The sequence below is a fragment of the Coregonus clupeaformis genome, chromosome 33 (assembly GCF_020615455.1).
Source record: "Coregonus clupeaformis isolate EN_2021a chromosome 33, ASM2061545v1, whole genome shotgun sequence".
Taxonomy (NCBI): domain Eukaryota; kingdom Metazoa; phylum Chordata; class Actinopteri; order Salmoniformes; family Salmonidae; genus Coregonus; species Coregonus clupeaformis.
In genome coordinates, this window is record NC_059224.1 from 27,992,709 (window position 1) to 28,014,897 (window position 22,189).

General features: G+C 44.9%; 1 protein-coding gene across 2 annotated transcripts in view; it reads left to right on the forward strand.

Annotated features, from left to right (window-relative positions):
• slc35f1 (solute carrier family 35 member F1) overlaps positions 1-19,981 on the forward strand; it is a 148,817-nt gene extending 128,836 nt beyond the window's left edge. The window contains exons 7-8 of one of the 2 annotated variants that reach the window (XM_041861148.2): positions 281-435; positions 19,122-19,981. In XM_041861148.2, the coding sequence (XP_041717082.1) occupies positions 281-435; positions 19,122-19,346 (380 nt within the window). In that variant the 3' untranslated portion in view covers positions 19,347-19,981. Of the gene's footprint in view, positions 1-280; positions 436-18,967; positions 19,010-19,121 lie in introns of those variants that run through there. The other variant, XM_041861149.2, reaches the window with a different exon arrangement.
• The last annotated feature ends 2,208 nt before the right edge of the window (positions 19,982-22,189 follow it).

A 22,189-nucleotide genomic window follows, 5' to 3' on the forward strand; every position in this document is an offset into this window, starting at 1 on the left:
ATTGGACAAATCACTGCACGTGTAATATGGAAATGGGGAAGATGAATGGGGAAGATGAGCCCCTCTCTACTCTGTCATAAAGGTCCTTCTGTCCTTGCATGATCACAAGGAGAAAACACTTCTATGCAACCCTTGATAGACAGACAGGTGAATGATATCTAGCTGGCTAGTTGGTATTCTAGAGAGCACTGTACAGTTAATTATTATAGTCCAGTCTCTGTCCCTGCGGCTCTGTCACTCATCATGTTCTGTGTGTCTGTGTGTGTGTGGCCTTCCCCAGGGTTGCTCTACATCGGCTTCAGTGCCTGCATGTTTGGCCTGTACAGCTTCATGCCCGTGGTTATCAAAAGGAGCAGCGCCGCGTCGGTCAACCTCTCTCTGCTGACCGCTGACCTCTATAGTCTGTTCTGTGGCCTCTTACTGTTCCAGTACAAGGTGAGTGCTACACACACACACACACCTTTTCCACAAGCCTCCAGCATCCATTCTCCTGTGCAGATAATCATCTCTTACTGCTGCAGCTCTGATAAAATGAGATTTAGGTGAAGCAGAGTTTACTGTGAGAGAATGTTAAGTAAGCCTTCTCTCTTTTAATTGTGTGGTAGAACAAATATAAATGATTTGCCCTCAAAGTATTTCATCTATCATAATTATTCAGATTGTAAGGGATTGTGCATCGCTATTATCTTAGACAATCCTATTCCACATATTGCCTTCGGTTTTTCGCCAATCGTTTGGACATTTTCTTGGTTTGCTTTTTCTCTCCGTGCTGTGAGCTAGTGATCGATCACAGCTTTCACGCTGCACTGAAAGGCTATTCAGTTCATCAGAGAGGACCAGCGTGTATTTCTGCAGAGCATCGATGTCATTTGGGAAGATGAAAAGGAGGACGATGAGAGTCAGCGAGGGCAGCGTGCCAGGGTGGTTGGGCTACAATGTGGGCCTTCATCTTCCTACGTCCCGTCCGGCCGGGTGGGCTGATCGCCATCATTACTGTTAAAGCAGCTAGACCACCAAAACACTGGCCATTCGTCACGCCTTACAATAAATAAAGCCCTCTAATCGCTTTCCCAGCTCTGACTCATGTAGTGCTGATTACTGCCCACTGCTAAAGTGAGAGACAAAGAAAGAGAGATTAAAATGGGTGGCTTTATGCCGTGTAATCTTGTCTCTGCACTCTCTCTTCCACCCCAGCAAACCTTTGCTGTGTTAACTCTAAAAGTGGCTGATATTTCCCTCTCTTTATGTTACCTTTAAAATGCAGCTTTTTCAAAGTCAACCATGGCCTATAAAAGCATCAACAATGGCTGGCAGATTGCACTGTATTGTACGGTGACTACTGTATATACAGTACATGTAAGTACTGTATGTAACCTGGAAGTGAGTCAGATACCACTCTGAATAGAGTGCTTTCACTTTATCAAAGAACACCCACCACTGGTTTTATTTTTACTGTGCTTCTTGGGTTGGCAGGCCCCTTAATAAATACAGTACAATGTCTGCGACAGCCTCTTTCAGCACAGAAATGCCATTAAGTCCTGAGGTCTGTGTCAATGTTTCCAGCCTACCCTGTGATTGGAGAGTGTGAAGTGGAGCGAAGGGTCTAGCTAGTAGCTACCACACTCCCAGCAGTTCAAGGCTGTTCCTTCCATCTCTCTAACCGTTGTAATAAGGTCCTTGAGCTGTCACTAAGGGGCATCGTTTCCTCACCGCAATCACTTTGCCCCAATCACAGTCAAGAGATGCTGTCTGTTGATAAGGTGGCCCACACTCACTCACTTGAGTACGAGCAGGGTAGCTTCTGATAAGAACTGATCCTTGCATCAGCAGTCTGGAGGTGGTAAGCCAAGAGTGAGTCGACCTTGCAGTATTGTAATACAGGCACAATAAAATCACAGGGCAGAGAGAGGCTTTTTTGTTTTTGCAATTTATTGGGAAATTGTAATAAAACGGGTATTTGGGGTATTGTTGTATAGGTCACAAATCCAAGAGGATAACGTTAGAGCATTCAATGGAAGGTTTTGTGGTGTACTTCACTAAATCATTCACCCCAATCATTTTAATTGTACAACTGGAGCATAAACCTCTAGTATATTCTGTTGTCAGTTCATTTGTATTAGCTTGCCCCCATGCCAGATTCTCTGGGGTATTACCGACGTTGAGAGTAATTCATTATATTCTTGTCCTTGTTTGGGGGAAAACAACTTCATTGTGCCGTGCTCAGAAAGGCTAGAGAGATTATTACCAAATGGTACGAGCGGTAGCAGAATTCAGGAAGTATCCATTGCGGTCTGTCCATGAAATTAACCTTTCCTAATATATGATTAGGCCTTCTCTACCTTGTCTCATTTGTTATGTTGGGCCAGCAGCAGCCAGTGCAATGGAGAGCGGATAAGGATATGCAGTCCACAGGCCACTTGTACTTTACCTTTGTGGCTACATGCAGAGAAAGAGAACAGATAAACAGTATTTTTGTGTTTCTCTCTCTCTGTCTCTCTCTCTCTCTCTGTCTCTCTCTATCTCTCTCTCTCTCTCTCTGTCTCTCTCTCTCTCTCTCTCTCTCTCTCTCCCTCCCTGCTTCCTCAAGGTGGTCCTGCATTGACAAATAGCCACGTCTACTGCAGACCACCACCCCAATCAGCCCAGCGCTGATCCCTCTCTATAATGCATGTTCCCCTACCCACTGTGTGGAATATGAATGACTTCTTCTGCACCTGTAATCCATTGGAGGCCATTGCAGGCAGTCAGTGTGGGAAGAAAGAGAGAAGTGAACTCAATATTGTCATGGCCCCTAGATGCATTTCTACAGCGTCTCTGCTGCTTTGAAGGCAAGAGCTATTACTGACCAGACTCAGAGAGAAGCAATCCACAAAGAACCAGAAAGGGATTGAGTTATACTTTGGATAATATGTCTGTCTTTTCTACACTGAAACAGTAAGGTAGCAAAGTCATTCAAATTGCCAGTCTTAGTAGAGAAGAAAGGATTCCATTCAATACCTGAGACATATCTGTCCTTTGGAGTTTCTACTATAGGACAATGCTACTGTATCTGACTGAATCATTCAAAGATTAATCATAGCAGTTTCTTTTTATTTATTTATTCTCTCATTTTGGTAGTCGTCTGATGCCCTTATTGCAGCTACAGTCAACGTTAAGTCAACATTAAATCTTGTTCAAATCAAATTGCCTAGGAACAACACAAGCATCCATGTTCCTCGCCAGAACAAATTGCTTTTGAACTCCTAAGGGGAGCCGTAGGGACTTGTGTGCTATTTATTGACAGTGGAGGATGAATGAATATTAATAGCATTATACTGTAGAGCATCAGGAGGGTAGTGGAGAATGTAAAGGTCTCTAATTAGTTTCAGTATTGATGGAATATTCTGAATTAAGGTCTGACACAATGCCTTGGCTGTGATAGATAGACACTGGTATTTTGGCTAAAACCTTTGCAGCATTTAGCTGAGCCAATTTAAATGAAAATGCCCTATCCTTCTCTCTTAAGATATTAGCAACAACAATACTATATGTAATTGTTGGTTTATTAGTGTTGTACTGTAAATCGACTGCTGGGAAAGGTGTGGGAACAGGGAAGTTGAGGCAGCGTTTATTGATTTGGCTTTGGACTTTGTCTCAGCCCCCTGACCACTTTGACCACAACTGTAATCTTTGCCTCCAACCAGACTAGTATGAGGAATGAATGCATCGGTGTGATGGAATGCTTGTGTCAGAGGTTCACAATACAATATGTTCTTTATGGTACAATACAATTCTCAGGAGAGCATGCTGTCCAATGTTGAAATGATAGTGGTATCCGGAATTACTTTTAGAAAATATATGTTTGTCCTTGGGTTGAAATCATCAATCATGAAGATGTCCTAATACTGAGCATGCAGTGCTAATGGTTTGGTTTAACTGTGCTCTGAGCAGCAGGAGCATAAAACCAAGATCCTTTACCTCTATCCTCAGACAGTCATATTTGATTAATATTCTCTAAATGGCTCTTGTCCTCACAGTATAACTAACTGTGATGCATTCAAATGAGCTGTGGCTGATGTAATGACATGCTATCTCTACCTGCTGTGACCACAGTAGGAGAAAACCTTGGCCTGATGGGAATCTAATCTCTAAACTCTCATGCAAATCACAAGTCATAATCCCAGAACAGAGCAAAAGGGAAAGGTAGAGGCTAAGGGCAACCAACAATAACACACAATCTGCTTAAAGGAAAAGAGCTATATTTTAATTCTCCCCAAGTGACTTACTACATTAGATGAGGAACAGTGGTGGTGAAAGTCTTTCTCCTTTTGTACTCGCTTCTGAGACGGCTGAGTTTCTATTACGGTTTACAGGGCTGTAGCTGTGGCTCCAGTTGATACATGTAAATTAGCGTATGTGGAGATGTCACCATGCTAAGTAGAATGTATTCCTCTCAGTATTCCTCATGGCTTTCTCCTCTCATATATTCTCCCTCCCTGCAAAAGCACTGTCTCCATGTTTGTTACTCCACATGTTAATAAAAGTCTTGACAGAGCCATCTACCTAATTTGTTTCCCATGGTCTACATTGATATTGTTTTGCTAAATTGGTCTACATTGATATGCAAATGCTAAATTGAAACCCTGCAGGTGAGGTATAGCTGCGCTGCAATAGGGGGATGTGTGTGTGCCTCCAGAGAGAGAGAATACCTGGTTGTCAGGGTAATGATTCATATTTCAGTGGCACGAAATGGGAAGGATTATTTATGTCCGGTATTTGTGATGAATCCCTCTCTGCCTGCTCCTGTGACAGTGACGTACATGTGACGTTCATGTGTCGTGTCATGTATTTGGTGTTGTTTCTGTAAATGTATGGTCAAAATGAAGTACATTCACATTTACATTTACTTCATTTAGCAGACGCTCTTATCCAGAGCGACTTACAAATTGGTGCATTCACCTTATAGCCAGTGGGACAACCACTTTACAATGTTTTTGTGAAAGGGGGGGGTAGAAGGATTACTTTATCCTATCCCAGGTATTCCTTAAAGAGGTGGGGTTTCAAATGTCTCCGGAAGGTGGTGAGTGACTCCGCTGACCTGGCGTCGTGAGGGAGCTTGTTCCACCATTGGGGTGCCAGAGCAGTGAACAGTTTTGACTGGGCTGAGCGGGAACTGTGCTTCCGCAGAGGTAGTGGAGCCAGCAGGCCAGTGGTGGATGAACGCAATGCCCTCGTTTGAGTGTAGGGACTGATCAGAGCCTGAAGGTACGGAGGTGCCGTTCCCCTCACAGCTCCGTAGGCAAGCACCATGGTCTTGTAGCAGATGCGAGCTTCAACTGGAAGCCAGTGGAGTGTGCGGAGGAGCGGGGTGACGTGAGAGAACTTGGGTAGGTTGAACACCAGACGGGCTGCGGCATTCTGGATGAGTTGTAGGGGTTTAATGGCACAGGCAGGGAGCCCAGCCAACAGCGAGTTGCAGTAATCCAGACGGGAGATGACAAGTGCCTGGATTAGGACCTGTGCCGCTTCCTGTGTAAGGCAGGGTCGTACTCTCTGAATGTTGTAGAGCATGAACCTACAGGATCGGGTCACCGCCTTGATGTTAGCGGAGAACGACAGGGTGTTGTCCAGGGTCACGCCAAGGCTCTTCGCACTCTGGGAGGAGGACACAACGGAGTTGTCAACCGTGATGGCGAGATCATGGAACGGGCAGTCCTTCCCCGGGATGAAGAGCAGCTCCGTCTTGCCAAGGTTCAGCTTGAGGTGGTGATCCGTAATCCATACTGATATGTCTGCCAGACATGCAGAGATACGATTCGCCACCTGGTTATCAGAAGGGGGAAAGGAGAAGATTAGTTGTGTGTCGTCTGCGTAGCAATGATAGGAGAGACCATGTGAGGATATGACAGAGCCAAGTGACTTGGTGTATAGCGAGAATAGGAGAGGGCCTAGAACTGAGCCCTGGGGGACACCAGTGGTGAGAGCACGTGGTGCGGAGACAGCTTCTCGCCACGCCACTTGGTAGGAGCGACTGGTCAGGTAGGACGCAATCCAAGAGTGAGCCGCGCCGGAGATGCCCAGCTCGGAGAGGGTGGAGAGGAGGATCTGATGGTTCACAGTATCAAAGGCAGCAGACAGGTCTAGAAGGACAAGAGCAGAGGAGAGAGAGTTAGCTTTAGCAGTGCGGAGAGCCTCCGTGACACAGAGAAGAGCAGTCTCAGTTGAATGACCAGTCTTGAAACCTGACTGGTTTGGATCAAGAAGGTCATTCTGAGAGAGATAGCAAGAGAGTTGGCTAAAGACGGCACGCTCAATAGTTTTGGAGAGAAAAGAAAGAAGGGATACTGGTCTGTAGTTGTTGACATCAGAGGGATCGAGTGTTGGTTTTTTGAGAAGGGGTGCAACTCTCGCTCTCTTGAAGACGGAAGGGACATAGCCAGCGGTCAAGGATGAACTCCCAAATATAACTCTCCCAACTTCCACCTCAGAAACTATAATTGTTGTAAACTACAGCGGTTCAATGTTTTCTAGGAATAGACTAACTTAGTTTATTCAGCTAGCTAACTTGGTACAATATTCTTCCGTGAAAACCGTCCAGGGCACCTAGTCATAAGACGCCACAGCCAGCTAGCATGCCGGACTCCAACAACACGGTTTAGCACCAATACTCCGCCACAACAAACCACCAGAGTGTCAACACGCCAAGCAGATCGTTCGTGTCCGTGTCTAACGTTGTGGGTTAGTCCCGACAGCTTGAGCGAGTCCGTCGTCAACTTATTCAGCCAGTTAGTTAGCTAGAATAGTTAGCATACTAGCTAGCCATTGCTTTCAGACAAAGAAGAAACCCCTCCTTTCACGGCACGAACACATAGAGAGAGCCAAGCTAACGTTAACTAGTCACCCAAGTCCCGAATTCCTTGAACGACTCTGGCTACCAATATGTAAAAACAAAACACAAATGTAGGTTATGACTTACCCCTAGCAGCTACTGTTAGCTAGCCAGGTGCAAAGCTAGCCACTGAATTGACTCAGCCAGTTTGCGTCTGTTTGCTAGGTCATTCCAGCTATTGTTTACTAGTAGCTATCCAGGTAGCAACAAGCTAGCTAAATTTCAAGCACAGTAGCCACTTACTACCTAACGTTAACGGTTCAGACAATGAGGTTAGAAAACAGCTGAATGGTAGGCATTATTGTATGTAATTATTGTAGGCAGCCAGCTGGCGTAATTACAGGCACTCTCAGGCGTGAAACAACTATACCGTTGCTAATAGTTGCCAGTAGCTACCCGCCAGCTAGTCCAGGTAGTGGGTTAGCTAGCTAGCTTCGTGCTTCACCGGGCTCAGCCGAATACAATACTAACCTACAATAATTACATACAACAACCCACGATAACTACCTACAATACCTAACTACAATCTAAATACATAGTTTAAGCTTTACTCGACAAAGCCCAAACTATGTATTAAGCCAAGCTTACCCGACGACCTCACCCGACAACCTCCTCCTCTCCTAAGTATTATTTATATCTACTCTATTTTGTGTATGGCTGTTATTGTTCCGAGACAGTATTCTATTAATTGTATGGTATTCATCTGTTTTGTTCCTTGGTTGTGTATCTTTTCTAGTTTGTTATTTTTTTCTGGTTTCTAGAGGATTGCTACATATTGCTGCAGCATAAGGCACATCTAGACACTATCTCAGGCCAAAGGCAACAGAGCGGCTAGATAAAAGCATTGGCTTTACTCATTAATCCACATTCCTCAAAAGCTTGTGACACATGGTAATGGTGGTGTCCGTCTGTCTGTATGTCTGTGTGTGTGCTTCTCTCTTCAGCACTCTATGCTTCTCTCCCTCTCTCTTTATCACTCAACCTGGTGCAAAAAGTGCAAATCAATTCCAGAACAACAGCAAAGGACCTTGTGAAGATGCTGGAGGAAACAGGTACAAAAGTATCTATATCCACAGTAAAATGAGTCCTATATCGACATAACCTGAAAGGCCGCTCAGCAAGGAAGAAGCCACTGCTCCAAAACCGCCATAAAAAAGCCAGACTACGGTTTGCAACTGCACATGGGGACAAAGATCGTACTTTTTGGAGAAATGTCCTCTGGTCTGATGAAACAAAAATAGAACTGTTTGGCCATAATGACCATCGTTATGTTTGGAGGAAAAGGGGGGGCTTGCAAGCCGAAGAACACCATCCCAACCGTGAAGCACGGGGGTGGCAGCATCATGCTGTGGGGGTGCTTTGCTGCAGGAGGGACTGGTGCACTTCACAAAATAGATGGTATCATGAGGAAGGAAAATGATGTGGATATATTGAAGCAACATCTCAAGACATCAGTCAGGAAGTTAAAGCTTGGTCGCAAATGGGTCTTCCAAATGGACAATGACCCCAAGCATACTTCCAAAGTTGTGGCAAAATGGCTTAAGGACAACAAAGTTAAGGTATTGGAGTGGCCATCACAAAGCCCTGACCTCAATCCTATAGAAAATCTGTGGGCAGAACTGAAAAAGCATGTGCGAGCAAGGAGGCCTACAAACCTGACTCAGATACACAAGCTCTGTCAGGAGGAATGGGCCAACATTCACCCAACTTATTGTGGGAAGCTTGTGGAAGGTTACCTGAAACATTTGACCCAAGTTAAACAATTTAAAGGCAATGCTACCAAATACTAATTGAGTGTATGTAAACTTCTGACCCACTGGGAATGTGATGAAAGAAATAAAAGCTGGAATAAATCATTCTCTCTACTATTATTCTGACATTTCACATTCTTAAAATAAAGTGGTGATCCTAACTGCCTTAAGACAGGGAATTTTTACTAGGATTAAATGTCAGGAATTGTGAAAAACTGAGTTTAAATGTATTTGGCTAAGGTGTATGTAAACATCCAACTTCAACTGTAGATAGTCACAGGGGCACAGTCTCTGGGGGCGTGCAGCTGTGGCTCAGCCCACCGGTAAGGGGAGCATTCCCTTCCTGCTCCCCACCACAACATAACTGAGGGCTGCCAGCTCCAACACCCAGGGGCCCGAATAATTGTGTAGAGTGCCTTCGGAAAGTATTCGGACCCCTTGACTATTTCCACATTTTGTTACGTTACAGCCTTATTACACAATACCACATAATGACAAAGCAAAAAACTGTTTTTAGAAATTTTTGCAAACATAAAAAAAAACACCTGAAATATCACATTTACATACATGTAAGTATTCAGACCCTTTACTCAGTACTTTGTTGAAGCACCTTTGGCAGCGATTACAGCCTCGAGTCTTCTTGGGTATGACGCTACAAGCTTGGCACACCTGTATTTGGGGAGTTTCTCCTATTCTTCTCTGCAGATCCTCTCAAGTTCTGTCAGGTTGGATGGGAAGCGTCGCTGCACAGTTATTTTCAGGTCTCTCCAGAGATATTCGATCGGGTTCAAGTCCGGGCTCTGGCTGGGCCACTCAAGGACATTCAGAGACTTGTCCTGAAGCCACTCCTGCATTGTCTTGGCTGTGTGCTTAGGGTTGTTGTCCTGTTGGAAGGTGAACCAGGTTTTCATCGAGGATCTCTCTGTACTTTGCTACGTTCATCGTTCCCTCGATCCTGACTAGTCTCCCAGTCCCTGCCTCTTAAAAACATCCCCACAGCATGATGCTGCCACCACCATGCTTCACCGTAGGGATGGTGCCAGGTTTCCTCCAGACGTGACGCTTGGCATTCAGGCCAAATAATTAAATCCTGGTTTCATCAGACCAGCGAATCTTGTTTCTCATGGTCTGAGAGTCCTTTAGGTGCCTTTTGGCAAACTCCAAGCAGGCTGTCATGTGCCTTTTACTGAGGAGTGGCTTCTGTTTGGCCACTCTACCATAAAGGCCTGATTGTTGGAGTGCTGCAGAGATGGTTGTCCTTCTGGAAGGTTCTCCCATCTCAACAGAGGAACTCTGGTGCTCTGTCAGAGTGACCATCGGGTTCTTGGTCACCTCCCTGACCAAGGCCCTTCTCCCCCGATTGTTCAGTTTGGCCGGGCGGCCAGCTCTAGGAAGAAACATGGCGGTTCCAAACTTCTTCCATTTAAGAATGATGGAGGCCACTGTGTTCTTGGGGACCTTCAATGCTACAGAAATGTTTTGGTACCCTTCCCCAGATCTGTGCCTCGACACAATCCTGTCTCGGAGCTCTACGGACAATTCCTTCGACCTCACGGCTTGGTTTTTGCTCTGACTTGCACTGCCAACTGTGCCAACCTTATATAGACAGATGTGTGCCTTTCCAAATCATGTCCAATCAATTGAATTTACCACAGGTGGACTCCAATCAAATTGTAGAAACATCTCAAGGATGATCAATGGAAACAGGATGCACCTGAGCTCAATTTCGAGTCTCATAGCATAGGGTCTGTTTTTTATTTTTAATACATTTGCAAACATTTGCAAACATTTCTAAACCTGTTTTCACTTTGTCATTATGGGGTACTGTGTGTAGATTGATGAGATGTATTTATTTTTTTATCCATTTTAGAATAAGGCTGTAACGTAACAAAATGTGGAGAAAGTCAAGGGGTCTGAATACTTTCCGAATGCACTGTATGGTGTGGTTATCGTGTTAACCCAGGGAAGGGGCTGCCGCCCACTGCACGCTGCCCAGAGAGGGGGACCGACATGGGCACTATGAACGCCCAGACTCTGGAGACTGACACGGTGCTTCGGCAGCCCTGAGAGGAAAGGAATCTACCATATCTCTGTTCTGTATCTATGCAGCGGTCTGAATGTAAATCTTAAACAGATGTTTAATAATACATAATATCTGTGTTTGTTTTGAGATCAGAAGACTGATAGTGATAACAAGGCTGTTATGACCAGAGGGACTGGGGATGTTATTTCTGCTACTCCCATGAGGCCCAGCCTCTTAGCATATTTAAGAAGGCCCCATATTCAGCCCCTGGGGCCGAACATAAAACTGATCCCAAATTGCATCAAATTATCCCAGAGGCATTGCATTGTAAACTAGTGTCTTACTTTTTGATGTTAGCAGGTTCCTCTTATGATTTTCAAAGAATGTTTACAGTGAGGAAGTTTTAGATGTATAATGTTGCATCCTGCTAATGTTCATTATTGCACTGCAGCAGGTTTAGCTGTTTTTAAGCCATGAGACAATTGAGACACAGATTGTGTATGTGTGCCATTGAGAGGGTGAATGGGCAAGACAATAGATTTAAGTGCCTTTGAACAGGGTATGGTAGTATGTGCCAGCCGCACCGGTGTGTGTCAAGAACTGCAAACACTGCAGGGTTTTTCACGCTCAACAGTTTCCCGTGTGTATCAAGAATGGTCCACCACCAAAGGACATCCAGCCAACTTGACACAACTGTGGGAAGCATTGGAGTCAACATGGGCCAACATCCCTGTGGAACGCTTTCGACACCTTATAGAGTCCATGCCCCTACGAATTGAGGCTGTTCTGAAGGCAAAAGGGGGGGGTGCAACTCAATATTAGCAAGGTGTTCCTAATGTTTGGGATACATTTTACATTTTAGTCATTTAGCAGACGCTCTTATCCAGAGCGACTTACAGTTAGCGAGTGCATACATGTTTCATACTGGCCCCCCGTGGGAAACGAACCCACAACCCTGGCGTTGCAAGCGCCATGCTCTACCAACTGAGCTACACGGGGCCCTATAGTGAATTTGTAGTTGTAATATTATTGATGGATAAATTGCATAAAGCTCCATTGACATGCAGACTGTGTAATGTAACGTTCTCATTGGAGCTTCTGGCCTTTACATTTTTAGATGCACCGTGTGCATTTGTCCTATTTTAGTATTCACTGTGTACTGCTGTGTCAACACAACTGACTGGTTTGTACTTGAGTGTCACTTTCTGTCTCTCACAACTTCTAATTAGGGTCAGTAGCCATGTACAGTGAGGGAAAAAAGTATTTGATCCCCTGCTGATTTTGTACGTTTGCCCACTGACAAAGACATGATCAGTCTATAATTTTAATGCTAGGTTTATTTGAACAGTGAGAGACAGAATATCAAAAAAAAATCCAGAAAAATAAATGTATTTGCATTTTAATGAGGGAAATAAGGATTTGACCCCTCTGCAAAATATGACTTAGTACTTGGAGGCAAAACCCTTTTTGGCAATCACAGAGGTCAGACGTTTCTTGTAGTTGGCCACCAGGTTTGCACACATCTCAGGACGGATTTTGTCCCACTCCTCTTTGCAGATATTCTCCAAGTCATTCAGATTTCGAGCCTGACGTTTGGCAACTCGAACCTTCAGCTCCCTCCACAGATTTTCTATGGGATTAAGGTCTGGAGACTGGCTAGGCCACTCCAGGACCTTAATGTGCTTCTTCTTGAGCCACTCCTTTGTTGCCTTGGCTGTGAGTTTTGGGTCATTGTCATGCTGGAATACCCATTCACGACCCATTTTCAATGTCGTGGCTGAGGGAAGGAGGTTCTCACCCAAGATTTGACGGTACATGGCGCCGTCCATCGTCCCTTTGATGCGGTGAAGTTGTCCTCTCCCCTTAGCAGAAAAACACCCCCAAAGCATAATGTTTCCACCTCCATGTTTGACGGTGGGGATGGTGTTCTTGGGGTCATAGGCAGCATTCCTCCTCCTCCAAACACGGCGAGTTGAGTTGATGCCAAAGAGCTCAATTTTGGTCTCATCTGACCACAACACTTTCACACAGTTCTCCTCTGAATCATTCAGATGTTCATTGGCAAACTTCAGACGTGCATGTATATGTGGTTTCTTGAGCAGGGGGACCTTGCGGGCGCTGCAGGATTTCAGTCCTTCACGGCGTAGTGTGTTACCAATTGTTTTCTTGGTGACTATGGTCCCAGTTGCCTTGAGATCATTGACAAGATCCTCCCGTGTAGTTCTGGGCTGATTCCTCACCGTTCTCATGATCATTGCAACTCCACAAGGTCTTGCATGGAGCCCCAGGCCGAGGGAGATTGACAGTTCTTTTGTGTTTCTTCCATTTGCAAATAATCGCACCAACTGTTGTCACCTTCTCACCAAGCTGCTTGGCGATGGTCTTATAGCCCATTCCAGCCTTGTGTAGGTCTACAATCTTGTCCCTGACATCCTTGGAGAGCTCTTTGGTCTTGGCCATGGTGGAGAGTTTGGAATCTGATTGATTGATTGCTTCTGTGGACAGGTGTCTTTTATACAGGTAACAAACTGAGATTAGGAGCACTCCCTTTAAGAGTGTGCTCCTAATCTCAGCTCGTTACCTGTATAAAAGACACCTGGGAGCCAGAAATCTTTCTGATTGAGAGGGGGTCAAATACTTATTTCCCTCATTAAAATGCAAATCAATTTATAACATTTTTGACATGCGTTTTTCTGGATTTTTGTTGTTGTTATTCTGTCTCTCACTGTTCAAATAAACTTACCATTAAAATTATAGACTGATCATTTTTTTGTCAGTGGGCAAACGTACAAAATCAGCAGGGGATAAAATACTTGTTCCCTCACTATAGGTGTTCCTTTTGTCCAGGTGGGAAAGGGCAGTGTGGAGTGCAATAGAGACTGCATCATCTGTGGATCTGTTGGGGCGGTATGCAAATTGGAGTGGGTCTAGGGTTTCTGGAATAATGGTGTTGATGTGAGCCATGACCAGCCTTTCAAAGCACTACATGGCTACAGACGTGAGTGCTACGGGTCGGTAGTCATTTAGGCAGGTTATCTTAGTGTTCTTGGGCACAGGGACTATGGTGGTCTGCTTGAAACATGTTGGTATTACAGACTCAGTCAGGAACATGTTGAAAATGTCAGTGAAGACACTTGCCAGTTAGTCAGCGCATGTTCGGAGTACACGTCCTGGTAATCCGTCTGCCCCTACGGCCTTGTGAATGTTGACCTGCCTAAAAGTCTTACTCACATCGGCTACGGAGAGCGTGATCACATAGTCATCCGGAACAGCTGATGCTCTCATGCATGCTTCAGTGTTGCTTGCCACGAAACGAGCATAGAAGTGATTTAGCTCGTCTGGTAGGCTCGTGTCACTGGGCAGCTCGCGGCTGTGCTTCCCTTTGTAGTCTGTAATAGTTTGCAAGCCCTGCCATATCCGATGAGCGTCGGAGCCGGTGTAGTACGATTCAATCTTAGTCCTGTATTGACTCTTTGCCAGTTTGATGGTTCGTCGGAGGGCATAGCGGGATTTCTTATAAGCGTCCAGGTTAGAGTCCCGCTCCTTGAAAGCGACAGCTCTACCCTTTAGCTCAGTGCGGATGTTGCCTGTAATCCATGGCTTCTGGTTGGGTATGTACGTACGGTCACTGTGGGGACGATATCATCGATGCACTTATTGATGAAGCCAGTGACTGATGTGGTGTACTCCTCAATGACATCGGAAGAATCCCTGAACATATTCCAGTCTGTGCTAGCAAAACAGTCCTGTAGCTTAGCATCTGCGTCATCTGACCACTTCCTTATTAACCGAGTCAATGATCATGAGAACGGTGAGGAATCAGTCCAGAACTACACGGGATGATCTTGTCAATGATCTCAAGGCAGCTGGGACCATAGTCACCAAGAAAACAATTGGTAACACACTACGCCGTGAAGAACTGAAATCCTGCAGCGCCCGCAAGGTCCCCCTGCTCAAAAAATCACATATACATTCCCGTCTGAAGTTTGCCAATAAACATCTGAATGATTCAGAGGAGAACTGGGTGAAAGTGTTGTGGTCAGATGAGACCAAAATGGAGCTCTTTGGCATCAACTCAACTCGCCGTGTTTGGAGGAGGAGGAATGCTGCCTATGAACCCAAGAACACCATCCCCACCGTCAAACATGGAGGTGGAAACATTATGCTTTGGGGGTGTTTTTCTGCTAAGGGGACAGGACAACTTCACCGCATCAAAGGGACGATGGACGGGCCATGTCCTGTCAAATCTTGGGTGAGAACCTCCTTCCCTCAGCCAGGGCATTGAAAATGGGTCGTGGATGGGTATTCCAGCATGACAATGACCCAAAACACACGGCCAAGGCAACAAAGGAGTGGCTCAAGAAGAAGCACATTAAGGTCCTGGAGTGGCCTAGCCAGTCTCCAGACCTTAATCCCATAGAAAATCTGTGGAGGGAGCTGAAGGTTCGAGTTGCCAAACGTCAGCCTCGAAACCTTAATGACTTGGAGAAGATCTGCAAAGAGGAGTGGGACAAAATCCCTCCTGAGATGTGTGCAAACCTGGTGGCCAACTACAAGAAACGTCTGACCTCTGTGATTGCCAACAAGGGTTTTGCCACCAAGTACTAAGTCATGTTTTGCAGAGGGGTCAAATCCTTATTTCCCTCATTAAAATGCAAATCAATTTATAACATTTTTGTCATGCGTTTTTCTGGATTTTTTTGTTATTATTCTGTCTCTCACTGTTCAAATAAACCTACCATTATAATTATAGACTGATCATTTCTTGGTCAGTGGGCAAACGTACAAAATCAGCAGGGGATCAAATACTTTTTTCCCTCACTGTACATGAGAAGGCTATTCATTGACTACAGCTCAGCGTTCAACACCATACTGCCCTCAAAGCTCATCATTAAGCTAAGGACCCTGGGACTAAACACCTCCCTCTGCAACTGGATCCTGGACTTCCTGACGGGCCGCCCCCAGGTGATAAGGGTAGGTAACAACACATCTGCCACGCTGATCCTCAACACGGGGGCCCCTCAAGGGTGCATGCTCAGTCCCCTCCTGTACTCCCTGTTCAGCCATGAATGCATGGCCAGGCACGACTCCAACACCATCATTAGGTTCTCCGACGACACAACAGTGGTAGGCCTGATCACCGACAATGATGAGACAGCCTATAGGGAGGAGGTCAGAGACCTGGCCGTGTGGTGCCAGGATAACAACCTCTCCCTCAACGTGATCAAGACAAAGGAGATGATTGTGGACTACAGGAAAAAAAAGAGGACTGAGCACGCCCCCATTCTTATCGACGGGGCTGTAGTGGAACAGGTTGAGAGCTTCAAGTTCCTTGGTGTCCACATCACCAACAAATTATCATGGTCCAAACACACCAAGACAGTCGTGAAGAGGGCACGACAAAGCTTCAGGAGACTGAAAAGATTTGGCATGGGTCCTCAGATCCTCAAAGTTCTACAGCTGCACTATCGAGAGCTCGGCGTTCAACTGCAAGGCACTACAGAGGGTAGTGCATACGGCCCAGTACATCACTGGGGCCAAGCTTCCTGCCATCCAGGACCTCTACACCAGGCGGTGTCAGAGGAAGGCCCTAAAAATTGTCAAAGACTCCAGCCAATTGTAGTCATAGACTGTTCTATCTGCTACCGCACGGCAAGCGGTAAGTCTAGGTCCAAAAGGCTTCTTAACAGCTTCTACCCCCAAGCCATAAGACTCCTGAACAGCTAATCATAGCCACCCGGACTATTTGCATTGTCTCCCCCCACCCCACCCCAACCCCCTCTATTACCCTGCTGCTACTCTGTTTATAATCTATGCATAGTCACTTTAACTCTACCCACATGTACATATTACCTCAATTACCTCGACTAACCAGTGTCCCCACACATTGACTCTGTACCGGTACCCCCTGTATATAGCCTCCCTACTGTTATTTTATTTTACTGCTGCTCGTTAATTGTATATATATATCTTTTTTTACTTATCTATTTTTTACTTAACACTTTTTTTTCTTAAAACTGCATTGTTGGTTAAGGGCTTGTAAGTAAGCATTTCACTGTAAGGCCTACACCTGTTGTATTCGGTGCATATGGAAAATACAATTTGATTTGATTTGAGATGGTATTACCACCCTGTCTTTTGGGATTCTATTTTTTGATTGTCACGTGACAGGTTCCCGTCTAGGATGTGATGCCAGTGTGACTCTTAATAGATGTTCACTAAGAATAGAAATAGACGAGTGTACAGTTCTGCTCATTACCTCATCCTCTGCCAAGTGCATTTCATTATTTTCCTAATTCTTAACTTGAGTTTCTAGACATACTGTAGTTATCACTGTACAATCTCAGTGCTCCAATTATACTGAACAAAAATATAAACGCAACATGCAACAATTTCAAAGATTTTACTGAGTTACAGTTCATATAAGGAAATCAGTCAATTGAAATAAATTAATTAGGCCCTAATCTATGGATTTCACATGACTGAGAATACAGATATGCACCTGTTGGTCACCGATACCTTAAAAAAAAGGTAGGGACGTGGATCAGAAAACCTGTCAGTATCTGGTGTGACCATCATTTGCCTCATGCAGCGTGACACATCTCCTTCGCATAGAGTTGATCAGGCTGTTGATTGTGGCCTGTGGAATGTTGTCCCACTCCTCTTCAATGGATGTACAAAGTTGCTGGATATTGGCGGGAACTGGAACACGCTATCCAGAGTATCCCAAACAGGCTCAATGTCTGGTGAGTATGCAGGCCATGGAAGAACTGGGACATTTTCAGCTTCCAGGAATGGTGTACAGATCCTTGCGACATGGGGCCTTGCATTATCATGCTGAAAATTAGGTGATGGCGGCGGATGAATGGCACGACAATGGGCCTCAGGACCTCGTCACGGTATCTCTGTGCATTGAAATGGCCATAGATAAAATGCAATTGTGTTCGTTGTCCGTAGCTTCTGCCTGCTCATACCATAACCCCACCGCTACCATGGGGCACTCTGTTCATAACGTTGACATCAGCAAACTGCTCGCCCACACGACACCATACACGTGATCTGCGGTTGTGAGGCCGGTTGGAAGTACTGCCAAATTCTCTAAAATGACGTTGGAGGCAGCTTATGGTAGAGAAATTAACATTCAATTCTCTGGCAACAGCTCAGGTGGACATTCCTTTATTATAAAAAAATTTTACCCCCCAATTGGTAGTTACAGTCTTGTCCCATCGCTGCAACTCCCTTACGGACTCGGGAGAGGCGAAGGTCAAGAGCCAAAACACAACCCCGCCAAGCCGCACTGCTCGCTTAACCCGGAAGCCAGCCACACCAATGTGTCGGAGGAAACACCATACAGCTGGTAACCGAAGTCAGCGTGCATGCGCCCGGCCAGCCACAAGGAGTCGCTAAAGCGCGGTGGGACAAGGACATACCGGCCGGCCAAACCCTCACGATGCTGGGCCAATTGTGCGCCGCCTCATGGGTCTCCCGGTCGCGGCCGGCTGTGACACAGCCTGGTATAGAACCCGGGTCTGTAGTGACACCTCTAGCACTGCGATGCTGCGCCACTCGGGAGGCCCGTGGTGGACATTCCTGTTGTCAGCCTGCCAATTGGACGCTCCCTCAAAACCTGAGACATCTATGGCATTGTGTTGTGTGACAAAACTGCACACAGGTGCACCTGTGTAATCATCATGCTATTTAATCAGCTTCTTGATATGCTCACCTGACAGGTGGATGGATTATCTTGGCAAAGGAGAAATGCTCACTAACAGGGATGAAAACAAATTTTGTGCATATGAATCATTTCTGGGAACTTTTATTTCAGCTCATGAAACATGGGACCAACACTTTACATGTTGCGTTTATATTTTTGTTCAGTGTACATCTTGGGGGAATATGTGCCTTTGCTTTTGTACCATGATATCTGTCATTAGAATTGTGCCATGAGCAGCCCTCAAGGCAGCCTGTTGGAAACTCAGAACACTACTATTACAACGGCCTCAATGTGTTTCATCTCATCAGAAAGAGATTATTGAGGTTTGTTTGTTGGGGGCAGCAGGTAGCCTAGCGGTTAGAGTGTTGGGCCAGTAACTGAAAGGTCGCTAGTTCGAATCTCCAAGCCTACAAGGTGAAAAATCTGTTGGTGCCCTTGAGCAAGTCACTTAACACTAATTGCTCTAGGGTTGCCGATGGTGTCTCAGGGTGAGTTGGATATGTAAAAACACATTTCCATTTCTCAGTTGACTGAGTGTGTATGTGTCTGCTCCAGTTTTCAGGACTCTACCTGCTGTCCTGACTGAGTGTGTTTGTATGTGTCTGCTCCAGTTTTCAGGGCTCTACCTCCTGTCCTGACTAAGTGTGTTTTATGTGTCTGCTCCAGTTTTCCTGTCCTGACTGAGTGTGTTTGTATGTGTCTGCTCCAGTTTTCAGGGCTCTACCTCCTGTCCTGACTAAGTGTGTTTGTATGTGTCTGCTCCAGTTTTCAGGGCTCTACCTCCTGTCCTTCGTCATCATCGTATTGGGTCTGGTCCTCTACACCTCTTCCTCTACCTACGTGGCCCAGGACCCGCGCATCTACAAGCAGTTCCGCAACGCCGGCCACCCCATTACGGACACGCCCACTCTGGGGCCCCTGGAACCCTCGGTGACCTATACTAGCCTGAGGCAGGAGATAGAGGAGGAGCCTCGCATCAGGGTGGCCTGAGGGGGTGGAGCCTAATGAGCCACTGCCCCGCCTCCCAGATTCTGTACAGAGAGAATGATAATGATCACTGAATGATAAAGATATAATCGAAAACATGTAGCAAACAAGCAAAAGTACACTGTGATCACAAACTGTGAATAGATAACAGTGACTATTTCAGATTTTGAGGATTTGTTTCATGTATAGAAATATACCCCATCACGTTCCCTCTTACTGTACATTTGACATGTTTAAAAAGGTTTTGTGTTAAAGACTTGTGTAAATGGTGACTGTTTCTTTTTTACATCAGCACAAATCTTTATTGGATTTTAAGATTTGAGCTGTGGGTCTAGCTCTCCCATTTACTTTATTCCAGTGTTGTATTGTTCCCTTAGAGATAAGCTCAAGTAATACACAGACTTACCATGAGTCAGCGCCTTACTATGTATTACTGTTGTGTGTTAGAGCTGCACATTATAAATGGCCCCTTCCCTGTAAGCCCAGAATTGTCTGTGGACATTGGATACTCATGTGGCCCCTCAATTTATATTAATAAACTATTTAGAACACTGTGGATTGCTCGGGAGACTCATGGGCGGCGCACAATTGGCCCAGCGTCGTCCAGGGTAGGGGAGGGAATGGCCGGCAGGGATGTAGCTCAGTTGATAGAGCATGGCATTTGCAACGCCAGGGTTGTGGGTTCGATTCCCACGGGGGGCCAGTATAAAAAAAATATGTATTCACTAACTGTAAGTCGCTCTGGATAAGAGCGTCTGCTAAATGACTAAAATGTAAATGTTCTCTGCATTACATTTAGTCTGCCCTTACAACTACTTACTAACCCACAGATATATCCAACTTTCCATGTTGGAGACATTATCTCCTGAGGCCAATGGGTATAAAGACAAATATATCAGGGTTCCTAATGAAGTGATTATTGTACATTTGTTTCATTGTTCATAAGTACACTGAACTCTAGTTGATAGAAGAAGAAAAAAATGTGATGATTACAATGCACTTGTCATTCCAGAATTGTGATGTTCTGTTTTATTGATTGCCCAGCTGTTGGATTGTATTTTAAGTGTTGCTTTTTATTCCCTGCTGGATTTCATCCAAAGTACATTAATGAAATGATTTGGAACATATTTCTTTCAAAGTAATATTATCCTCTGTTTTTTGTATTCTATTTGATGTTGGTGTATTGGAGCTCTTGCTGTCAGAAATGTTGCTTAAAATAAAGTATCTTTGTCTGGAACGCAGAGAATGGGTTCTAAGAAATATCACAACACTCAAAACATGGTGAAGATTTGTAGAAAATAAACACACAGAAACATGAGCACTATTTGCAACTGAAGATTGGTGAGAGAATGGTTGTGCAGATGCATATATTATCACTTGCTCAGATAACCACATCCACAATTCATTACTGAGTGCAGGTCCACACCTACAACACTAAAAGAGCAGGTCATGTTGAAACAGTTACTTGTTCATTTTCATTATATTCTGGAACGTGTAACGTTCATTTTGCCAGACTCAGCAAATGTACTTTGGTCATAGGGGACCAGATTGCAATATCTTATTTCATAGGTTTTTTTCTAAACGTTATATGATATGGTAAAGTGGGTCTGCACATATAGTATGCAGCAGGATGTTATACCAAAATCAACCTATATATCAGAGGGAACACATGCATCTCTTACTAAGCATACCGCATTGCATTTCAAATACAAGTCACAACCTTAACATTGCCAAAAGTTTAAAGGAAAGGTTGCTGTCTTGTGTAAGGCCTATATGTGCTATCAATATTCTTTAGATGTGTTGGTACTTAGGCTGTAATTTGTTTAAATCACCTAGATTAATTAAAATAGTAGCATACTGATTATATATTGTACCCAATGGGTAGGCCTAAACCTTCAACTGAAACTTAAGTCCTCATAGAGCAGTGGCATATGATGTAAACAGAGAAAGATCTGCAGTTAAATTACCATTTTGATATTTGCATGTTCTAAATGGATTGGCTGTGGTAATGTCTATTAACTGTAAATTGTTTTCAAATAAAATACTTTGTCAAACAGGTATTGAGAGAATTATGTGATTTATACAAGCTTCATCCTGATGATGATGATCACCACGTAATTTGTTGAAAATTGTTTTAACTAACAGAGCCTAATGGTACAGCCTGAACAGCTGCCCTTGATTTAGACCGGCCCGGGTCAGTTAGGATTTTTGGAATAGCCTATTCATCTTTTGGTACACTATATATACAAAAGTATGTGGACACCCCTTCAAATTAGTGTATTCGGCTATTTCAGCCACACCCGTTGCTGACAGGTGTATAAAATCGAGCACACAGCAATGCAATCTCCATAGACAAACATTGGCAGGAGAATGGCCTTACTGAAGAGCTCAGTGACTTTCAACGTGGCACTGTCATTGGATGCCACCTTTCCAACAAGTCAGATCGTCAAATTTCTGCCCTGCTAGAGCTTCCCCGGTCAACTATAAGTGCTGTTATTGTGAAGTGGAAACGTCTAGGGGCAACAACAGCTCAGCCACGAAGTGGTAGGCCACACAAGCTCACAGAACGGGACCGCCGAGTGCTGAAGCGTGTAGCACGTAAAAATGGTTTGTCGAGATCGGTGTGGAAGAACTGGCCTGCACAGAGCCCTGACCTCAACCCCATCGAACACCTTTGGGATTAATTGGAACACCGACTGCGAGCCTGGCCTAATCGCCCAACATCAGTGCCTGACCTCACCAATGCTCTTGTGGCTGAATGGAAGCAAGTCCCCGCAGCAATGTTCCAACATCTAGTGGAAAGCCTTCCCAGAAGAGTGAAGACTGTTATAGCAGCAAAGGGGGGA